At 43.4% G+C, this 10,000-nt stretch overlaps 1 protein-coding gene across 3 annotated transcripts in view; it reads left to right on the plus strand.

Annotated features, from left to right (window-relative positions):
• The first annotated feature begins 2,281 nt into the window (after positions 1-2,281).
• The window catches only part of dennd4a (DENN/MADD domain containing 4A), a 23,853-nt gene continuing 16,134 nt past the window's right edge, over positions 2,282-10,000 (plus strand). For 2 of the 3 annotated variants that reach the window (XM_019875907.1, XM_019875908.1), the window contains exons 1-9: positions 5,293-5,409; positions 6,255-6,586; positions 7,537-7,783; positions 7,884-7,953; positions 8,054-8,223; positions 9,390-9,628; positions 9,701-9,767; positions 9,854-9,912; positions 9,986-10,000. The exon at positions 9,986-10,000 is cut by the window's right edge and continues 130 nt beyond it. In XM_019875907.1, the coding sequence (XP_019731466.1) occupies positions 5,308-5,409; positions 6,255-6,586; positions 7,537-7,783; positions 7,884-7,953; positions 8,054-8,223; positions 9,390-9,628; positions 9,701-9,767; positions 9,854-9,912; positions 9,986-10,000 (1,301 nt within the window). In that variant the 5' untranslated portion in view covers positions 5,293-5,307. Of the gene's footprint in view, positions 2,502-5,292; positions 5,410-6,254; positions 6,587-7,536; positions 7,784-7,883; positions 7,954-8,053; positions 8,224-9,389; positions 9,629-9,700; positions 9,768-9,853; positions 9,913-9,985 lie in introns of those variants that run through there. The other variant, XM_019875909.1, reaches the window with a different exon arrangement.

Genomic DNA, 10,000 nt, shown 5'->3' on the forward strand with positions numbered 1-10,000 from the left:
AAAAATGTCGGGAAGAAACTGTTTTATACTTTCCACTCTGTTTATGTAATTGTCTGTTCGGTACGATTTTATCAGGTACAATATAGACAGATTTACAGACTACAAAATACATTGCAAAATGCGTATGCTTCAAAAGGCATGTCCATTCAATTCACTGGGGAAAGATGATTTGGGATAGAAGTATTTTGAGTTAAGAAAATGGTCACAGAACAAATTAATCTAGCATGTTAAGGGATGAATGAACTTAGTTCGGGATAAACCACCATCTAGTGCAAGAGTGTTTTTTAATCACTAGACTCTCTACTTCACTCAACAGGACAAAGTGCAGTCGAAACTAACAGTGGATTGAGTATTAATTAAATCCTGCAGCCATTATCTGTTGTCCTGTTTGATGAGGTTTCAACTCTTCGTTGTATTCAGTGATGTTTATTTGGCAAACCCCATAATTAAAACAATTTCCATTAAACCAATCCCAGTAAATGCTCATTGAATTATAGACAAATACTTTAACTGCACACATTGGCCGCAAGGTGACAATCAAGCCGTCACCGACAAACAATTCAGTGAATTTCCCCCAGTCAAAAATAGAAATGGTCAATATATACTAGTCTACATACAGGAAAGATATTAGTTTCCACCCCAGTAGTACTATTACACCAAATTACTATTTGTATGATCTTAATGCTTTCATAACTATTTAAGTATTGTAGTCATTAGTAAAAAAATACATCTAGCTATCGTAAGGGAAGATGGAACATAAATCTGATCACGCGCAACCGGTTAATGTGTCGACAGTTGCGAGGGTTCTCGATTGACGTCTTTACAAACTCACGATGTGTATTTTCACGCAGCACAATGGTCACTGGCCGCCGTACTTGCTGTTTTACATTTGAGTCTTTTATATTTATGGCATTGAAGTGGTTTTAATCCAAGCGTTAGCTGTGCTTTACGTACGAATTCGTCGTAAACCGAGGACCCCATGTCATCGGAGTAGTAGTAATTGCACCATCAATCCAAAAGATGGCGCCCCAATAAAGAAAGCTGCAATCATACTGTGAAATATACTGCAAAGTTATCAGGCCTTTTGACAGTTTGTGATTACGCAGTGATACTACATGAAGACATTACACGTACAGGAAGCGGACAAAATGAATTTTGTGGGGTGAGATGTGGGAGACCTCTGAGAGAGGGTCTGCCTCACAACCTCTATTTAAGTGGATCCCAAAGGTGTTTTGTGAGTTGGAGGTCAAGACTCTCAACTTCTTCCCACCAAATAAGTGGTAGAGCCGAATCCCAATTTCAGGAAAATCTCAAGAGTTATTGTCCATACGTGTAGTAAATTTGAATAATAACAGATCAGGTAAAATTCGTTATTCTTCAAACAAACATGAAATACAATAGCAAATTACTGTATATACCCCGCCCCCCCCCACAAAAAAATAGAAACGCGAATGAAAGGATGATCAGGCGTATGCATGATTTTATAGTGTCAAGAATAACTACAAAATGCAAGGTATTTTCGTTAATCTTTGTGTACTGTGGGCATATGTAGTCCTTTGAGACTTTTAAATTTTACATGACTGTAGGAACTCCCAGTGAAAGATGAATTGAAATGCCGTAAAAATACTTGAATTGCTGAGATTTCGAATGTGAGATCTGAAGTTGGAATGCTTTGAATTTAATCGGTCAAGAAATGTGGGCGGAAGTAAATATGTAAATGTATCTTAATGTGTGAATTTATTGGGGAATGACAATTTGGAGCGTGTCATAGATATTTCGTGAATGAGCTGAGTAATTGAAGTTGAAATGGTTTGAATCGACAAAGAATTGGTAAAAGAGAAGTCAAAGATTAATATAATTTAATATCTCTTCAGTATGCGGATTTTATTGCGAAAAGTGCAGAATATGAGAACTCTTGTAATTTGGAATGTAGCTCTCAGAATGCTCCAAATGATCTTAACAATTTTAATTTGGAATAATGTAGGAAAAATAGGGGGACGTTTTGACTTTCTGAGTTTTTGTGTGGAATTGTTTGAATCAATTGAGAAATGTGAAAAGCAAAGAGCGTCCAAAATATATGTGCTGGATATGCTTTGAGGGTTGAGTAGAATATCGTGTGAATCACAATAATAACCTCTTTTCTGTGGGTTTTCGATTGGTTTTTGATTATTGTATCAACATCAACGCTTTCATCACATTTGGACGCAATAACAAACACTTCCTGGTTGCCTAAAACATCACGCGTGACGTCATTTATGTTTGTAATAAGTCACGTGTCACGCTTAGGTCTGGATAAAGCGCCGCTCACAAATACGTACGCGGGGACCGGGCGTCCATTCATCGACTGTGAAACACAGAATTTTTTTATCACGATTTTTACTTTCACGTTTGGACATTTGGAGAAGGGAAGAGCGAAATAAAGAAGAGAGCATCATTTGGCGTCGACAGACATTACAGTGAAGGATTTCTAGACCCGTTATCGCGCCCGCTGGTCTTGAGACGTGAGTACATTACGAACATACATTGATTAGTTGAAGCCAACATGACTGGCTCTGTTCTGATAGTGATATTTGTGATATTTTTGTGTTCAAGCGCGGGTTTTGTTTGTTTGTCGGGTGCCTGCGTAACAATGCCGATTGTAAGAACAACGATGGAATCGAAGACGTTAATAAAGGGCCGTGTAATTGTACCATTGTGCGCACATCAGTGTTACGGTATGTTGTCGTTGTTCGCTTGAGTACCGAGCACCCTTTGGTCCTGATGGAGGCACGGGAGGGCTCGTTTCATCTCATCCAGTGTAGAGATGCTGCCTAAAATGGACTCTTGCGTGTGGAAACCAGCCCCGTGCGCTGTTGTGCTTGCTTCTTCCTTAACAGCTGAGGTTTTTATCCAAGTCGTTTTATCTATAATTCTCCGTGAAGAACGGTTTTACTATTCACCTGGTTGTGTGTGCAGTTAAGGGTCATAAAACATGCTGAATGCAAAAGGAGGAGGTGGATGATGATGTTGATGATGATGATGCTGATGATGCTGATGACGACGACGAGGATATGGGTTTTGTTGATGGTTTAAGAACAGATGCCGAGTGGGATGCGATGCTTTCCTCCCCCTCCTCCGTCTCTCCTCTCTTGCTGCCAACAGGCCCTTTAATCCCAAACAGTCCTCCCAACACATCACAACAACACTGGGATGCCGGGCGTGACAGGCTTTAGAATGCCATGACCAGATAATATTGGCATTATGGGTTCAGGAGTTCTTGTTGTGTTCAGAGGAGATAATTATGGTTTCTTTTTCTGCTTTTCCTGCTTTTTTGGATGGATGAATGGATGAGAGAGAGAGAGAGAGAGAGAGAGAGACAATGGCTTTTATGTAATCAAGAAAAGGTTCAATGACAAACTAATCGATAATCTGTACCAAAATAACAAGTCTGAGTTATACACTCACTGCCCTGCACAATATTACAACAGCAAATAAAGTTATTTCTGTAGTAAATGATGGGATACTATGACATAATTTAGAACCTTCACTACACTGAGGTGATAATTGAGGCCCCAGAATGCGAATTATTACACTACGCAACCTTTGGAGTGTGTTGGACCTTTATTGCAGCTGTACCTAATGTACTGTTGTGAGTTTTGGTTCCCTTTGCGGACGGAGTTGAACTTTTGGGAACAGGATGTCTCAATTGGTATTACTAACTATGATTCTTTGGCACGACTCCTTGTCAAAAAACAATAACGGAAGTGATTCAGGAAGTTGGCTTCTTTAGGGAAATCCGCTCCATTGCAAGAAAAATTGCTGAATGAAAAATGAGGACTGAGTTGTTCGTTCTGGCGATGCAAGCACATGGCAAGAAAACCAACTTTGCTTAATTCTACAAAACAGATGAGCGCAGGGTGGCAATGGTACAAGCTAGGCTAAATTACATAAGCGCACTAATTTACGTCCTCACTTAAAAATGGATGCTCCCTCCCTCGGATACTTTCATTCAAACATTTTCGTGAAATTGCAGAAATTAGCAGACTTTATTTTGGCTAATGTTCCCATCAGGCTATGTTGGGGTTTGTTTTTAGAGTTCTAGGGGTTGCTATCGCCCACCATAAAGTCCATGTCATTCAATTTTGTTGAGCAAATGGACACTCAGAAGGATGTCATGCCAGTTGGAACCGGATCTATAAAATGTAACGTACATGTTATATAATCGGTGTAATTAGTTGTGTGGCTACAATACCCATTCGGAGGGGGTGCTTGACTTTGTGTGTAACTTGTTCGTCAGCGTTTGAACTCAAGTGGACATCATCGGTTATCCTTAAACACCCTTTGTGCGAGGCATGCTGTTGATGCAGCAACCTCCGAAGTTAATTTTTTGACTGGCTTTCCTTCTTCACACATCTCCCCCCTTAGGCCGTCACTCTCTCATCATCTGCTCCTCTAATGCTTCGAAATCAAGTTTCTCGCAGTCTTCCATTTAATCCTGCTGCGTTAATGCATGGCAGCGTGCTTGCCGAGTGGTGAGCACGTCAGGGTTTCACTCTTGGCTGTGGCCTTCCCCGTTCTGAGTTTGAATGTTTTCACTGCATATTCTGGCTACCTTCCACATTCCCAAAACGTTTATGTTCGATTTATTGAAGACTCTAAAGTGTCCTTCTGTGCGAATGCTTGTTTGTCTTTACGCAGCATGCCTTGTGATTGAGCTGTCGACCGGCCCAAGGGTGCACAAGAATGAACGGGAGGATCATTCCCACATGATTGAAACCAGTCATAACCACTTGCAAAATTACTATTTTTGTTCCCATCGCAAACCCGATAAGACTTTATTTTCTCAAGGTACACAAAAACACTGAGCAAAATGCAAATGAATGGCAAGGACGCTGTAATTCTTGCTTGCTGAGTCACGACGGTCCCCCGCTGCGACTCAACACTGTCGAGAACAAATGAGCCACCTGCAATAACAGAGAACATTTCAACCTTATGTCATAAGTAGTCCTCTAAATTTGCCAGACGTCGGCGTCACGGTCTCTCCTACTCGCATACAATTTGTGTCGATCAGTACAGCATTTCCCAACCTTCGTTGAGCCGAGGGACATATTTTCCATCCGAAAAAATCACACGGCGCGCCAAACAAAAATGTCACCTCAAGTGAAGTAATGAAAAGGTCCACTCCCGATATGCTCACAATACACATGTGCTCAGTGCGAAATCTGGGCTTGTTTAGTTCAACAAAAAGCTATTATTCTGTTCTATGTATGCAACAGGTGGGTTCCATAGGATAGTCGTACCTTCTGCCGTCAGGTGGAACGGCATTGAATGGTTCCGCCTGCCACTGCCAATTCAACGAAATGTGATCATTTTCCGCAGCGCGCCCGATTGACGATCTCTCGTGGCGATAGGGAATCATTAAATCGGAAGGTATGATCATGATTTTTAAGAACGTCATCGACCGTGTGCTGAGTGTGAATCATCGCATCTTGAAGCAAATGTGACAAAATATCGCGTGCAACTTGGCTGAACCCAGAACAGCTTTTTTATTGAGCAGCAACTCATTTTTAGTCTAAACAGCAACATGACATTGGCAGTGGAATGTTGAACTGCGTCCACGCTTGATTAGTTTTAAAGTGCAAGGCAAAGATGGCCGGACGCTCACACCGAGCAGTTTGGACGATATCAGCTCATCAGTCCACTCTCAAGGGTGATGAGCGTGCCGAGAGAAATAAAACAGGCACTTAGCGCTGCAGGCTGCCAAAGCTTCATGCTTTGTGATAACCTAACAGGCTCCCTCTCATTCACACAACACGCTCGACCGTGTCCAAATGTTCCCTCCTTAAAAGCTCCCCAAAATATAGTGTACCATCTTATCTGCCTGAAGTTATGTTGCGTTGCCTTCTCCGTTTTTGTATTCTGTACAAAAGCACATGTTTTGGATTACATAATCAGTCACGGTTACGGAGTAAGGTCAGTCGTCTCAAGGTTTTCCCATATTTCTAGGTGAAATATTGAGAGATTTTGCAGACAAGAGTGAAAGTGTTTCCAGATGCTCTCATTATAGTTGTTGAATTTGTTATATAGGTGACGTCTGTTTTACATTTCCCATACTGCCGCAGCAACCATGTTTAATGCATCCATTGAACTTCGACATTATGCTCAGCGACGCACTAAAATGTGATTTAACTTTCCCGGTGCTTTTATGCTGCGCTCAGCCAAGTGATTAAAATTCATAGAGGCTCTCTTCCTTCCCTCTCTTCTCTGCATTCCAGACCTCACTTTGGGAATGGGAAATGATGGAGGATAAAGCGCCCCGTGTCGCCGACTACTTTGTGGTTGCAGGCCTCACTGATTCCTCCAAGCTTTTGGAGGAGGAGCTGCATTTTGATGACACCACACCGAAATCCGTCAAGCCCAAAGCGCCCATCACAGATGTGGCCATAGTGATCCGCTCCCTGGGCGAAGAGGTACCCCCTGGCTTCACCTGTGTCGAAAGCACCCCCTCAGGCCTGTCGGCGGAGCTCAATGGAGCCAGCCTCAGGGGGCCGCAGATTTTCCTGTGCTTCAAGCGAGGCAGAGATAAGCCTCCGCTGACAGATCTTGGGTAAGCGCTAATCCTCAGTCACTGACCCTTTACTCACCAGCGTCACTAATCACTTCTCTGCCTTGGGTCCCATTAATCTGCTCTTAAACACTTCTGAAATGCGCTCCATGGACAAATGTCTATCTTGCCGTTGCACATGCAGGAAGTGAAATGGAAGAAAATGTCGGTTTCTATTTCCGGGACCTGCGGCGAGCTGCATAAATTTACGCAGAGGCGGGTTAGACGCCATTAAAAAGAAAAAAAAAAAAAAAAGGCCAGTTTGCGCCGTTGTGGCCGTGACCACGGCCAACTTGATTCGCTGCCAATCAAAGCGGCTCCTCTAATTCCCTGTAAATGTGACGCGCTGACATCTCTGTGCGGAAATGGCCGCTGTGATTCAATAGATGGCCGGAGCATTGTCAGTGATCTTGGCCGGTGTGCCAACAGACAACGTAAGCAGGTACCCTCATTCAGTACAGAATGAGCTGGCGATAAACATGTCCATGGATCTCATGTATCTATCCCCACCCGCAATCATTCAAGATTCATTCATTTATTCCGTTAAAACGGAATTTGCACAAGCTTGCCTTAAGATGATTAATTGCACAGTAACATCGGTATGGCAGTGACAAATGCTTTCAACACAAAAGGACATGGCAGGTGAGTCTTGGGGATTCCACTGTAGTTATGCCAGCAAATTCACATGTTGACCTCAAAACCCGCATCCCGCATTCTTAAATTACACAAAGGCCCTTGAGCCAATTAAAAGAAAGGGAAGAATTCCTGGTTAACTTGATAGTCAAGATTTTGGTAATAGACTAGCCCAATTGCTTATTTAAGAGGACTGTCCCGATCTTTTGTCCATGGAGTGCAAACTATACAGGATACATGACAGTAAATAGGCTCTACAGTTTTTGTTTTTTTGTTTTTTGCGAATTGGCACCATAACACCAACAATAATTCATTTTCAGGGTTTTGTTTGAGTGGAAAGAAAAGCTGAAGCCCGGGTGTCACATCGTCCAGACCACGCCCTCAGGTCGTCCGGCCAACATCAGCAGCTCATCCTCTCAACGCATCTACATCACTTACCGCCGCGCTCCTAAAAGCCAGCCCCACACCTCGCTGGCCGTCACCGATGTCTGCGTCATCGTGCCCGGCAAGGGGGAGACGCCCCCTCACACCTTCTGTAAGGTGGACAAGAACCTCAACAGCAGCATGGTGGGCAAAGACGTCTTGGATATGGTTCACACACAGAAACAAAAAAAAAAAAAAACCCAATCACAATTTTATTGACCAGTGGTGTCTTGTCATCTTGTAGTGGGGCTCATCTGTCTACTTGTGTTACAAGAAGTCTCTTGCAAAAGCAAACACGATTGCGTGCAAAGCAGGTAAAGTGAAGCCATCTTGCTTTGAAAATGTGGAATCGTATTCAATTCCAATACCGACGCAGTAAAGGTCTCAATGTTAAATCGTATGTATTTGTTTCAGGTCTGTTGTGCAGGTACCCCGAAGAGGACTATGAGTCCTTTCCATTGCCTGAGTCAGTGCCTATGTTCTGTCTGCCAATGGGGGCAACGATCGAGTGCTGGCCCGTGCACACCAAACACGCCCTTCCTGTTTTTTCCACATTTGTTCTAACGGGAGCTTCGGGAGAAAAGGTAAAGCATTACGATCATTTGACTTGAGACTGACATGACTTGGACATGAAACGTGGGACGTCATGAAGCATTTCAGCAATGGCTATTTGAACACAAATTGTACATCAAGACATAAATGGTAGTACAAAAATAGTCACAGGGATACTTTTTATATTCTCTTTAAAAATGGCTTAAATTGATGTCGTTTACGCAGTCACTGATAGTAGTTGTGACAGTCCTCCTCGTTGGGTTTCAAAAATGTCTGCCCACTCAAGTTTGAAATGGAAAAAAAAAACCCCGTGCTGTGTTTGCGAGTATTCTGAATTTTCGCCCCATTGTTACATAGCCATGGAACGTATGACCACGCCCACACTGAGGGTCTCCACACGTGACGTGGCAGCTAGGCGACAAATGCGACAAAGCTGCATTGAGTTTTGTTGGATGCGCATATTAGCATTAGCTGATAGCATTGGCTTCTGATAAGCAGTAAACGTGGCTGGCTAGGATCAGCTCTGGCTCGCTTGCAAGATTCAGTGCTCACAAAAGCCTCATTTCACCAAGACAAAAATAAAGTCTTTATTTAATTCCTGATCGCGGGCATTTTTTTTTTTTTTTTTTTTTTTTTATCACAGACAGGTTATTTGACACCCGGGAACTGTTTTAAATTGTGAGAAACTGCCCAATGTCTCCTTTAAAATCACACATCCAACACGTCGTATCCCGCGGGGATGAGTTTGTTCGTGAACTGTGATACAGTTTCCAAGAAAAACACCTCATACTGACGATGTCTCAGAGAAATTTGACTAGATTCCAAATGGTCTAAAGGCTTTGTTTGCATGACTGAAAGACTGTTTTGACTTGGTGAGCAGTGCGGCAAAAAAGGGAAATTTGCAGCTCATCTTGTGAATAATGGATACCTCATTGCTAGACGCCTCAATGCTCACAGCTCGTCTGGTACTATCACACTGCGGGGCCCCGCAGGTACTTCATGTCTGGAATAATTTCTAATTTATTTGTGAGGGAGAACAAAGGACCCGGTGTCATTGCAGTTGTTTGAAGTGATCCTTGAAAAGTTTCTTGTTGAGCCGTCGACCTACTTTCGTGTCGTGTTTGCTTTACTGCGAACATGAGCTTTTGTGGCTTTGTGAAGGAGGGCTGTAAATATGGTGGCCGATTTTGATTTGCAGGTGTACGGAGCAGCGATCCAGTTCTATGAGCCTTACTCGTCGGAGAACCTGTCCGAGCGCCAGCTGTCGCAGCTCGGCCTGCTCAGCTCTGATCTGGGACCGGGCGGGACCAGGAGTGTTTACAGCAACAAGAGCATCTGTCTCCTCTCCCACTGGCCTTTCTTCCAGTCCTTCAGGAGCTTCCTTACATTCCTCTATCGATACTCCATCTCGGGACCGCACGCGCTGCCCATTGAAAAGTGAGCCATGTTTGCACGTTTATCGTGTGAGAAAATGTGTTTCTTGTTTCTAATGCCGATTTATGTGTATAGGCACATCTCGCACTTCATGCAAAATGTGCCGTTCCCGTCCACCCAGAGGCCGCGTATCCTTGTACAGGTATGACCGAGCGTGAATGTTGAGTTGAAATTGGATTTCAAGATAATCGAACATGACGTTCACTGTCCGTTCACTGTTTCCTGAAGCTCTCGCCACATGACAGCCTGATCCTGAGCCAGCCCGTGTCGTCCCCGCTGCCTCTCAGGTGCGCCAAATAATCACGACAACCGACTATACCTTTGTGCGCCGCTGCTCTAATTTTCTTTTTCCCCCTACAGTGGCGGAAGCCTCTC

The sequence above is a fragment of the Hippocampus comes genome, unplaced genomic scaffold (genome assembly GCF_001891065.2).
Source record: "Hippocampus comes isolate QL1 unplaced genomic scaffold, H_comes_QL1_v1.1 scaffold142, whole genome shotgun sequence".
Taxonomy (NCBI): domain Eukaryota; kingdom Metazoa; phylum Chordata; class Actinopteri; order Syngnathiformes; family Syngnathidae; genus Hippocampus; species Hippocampus comes.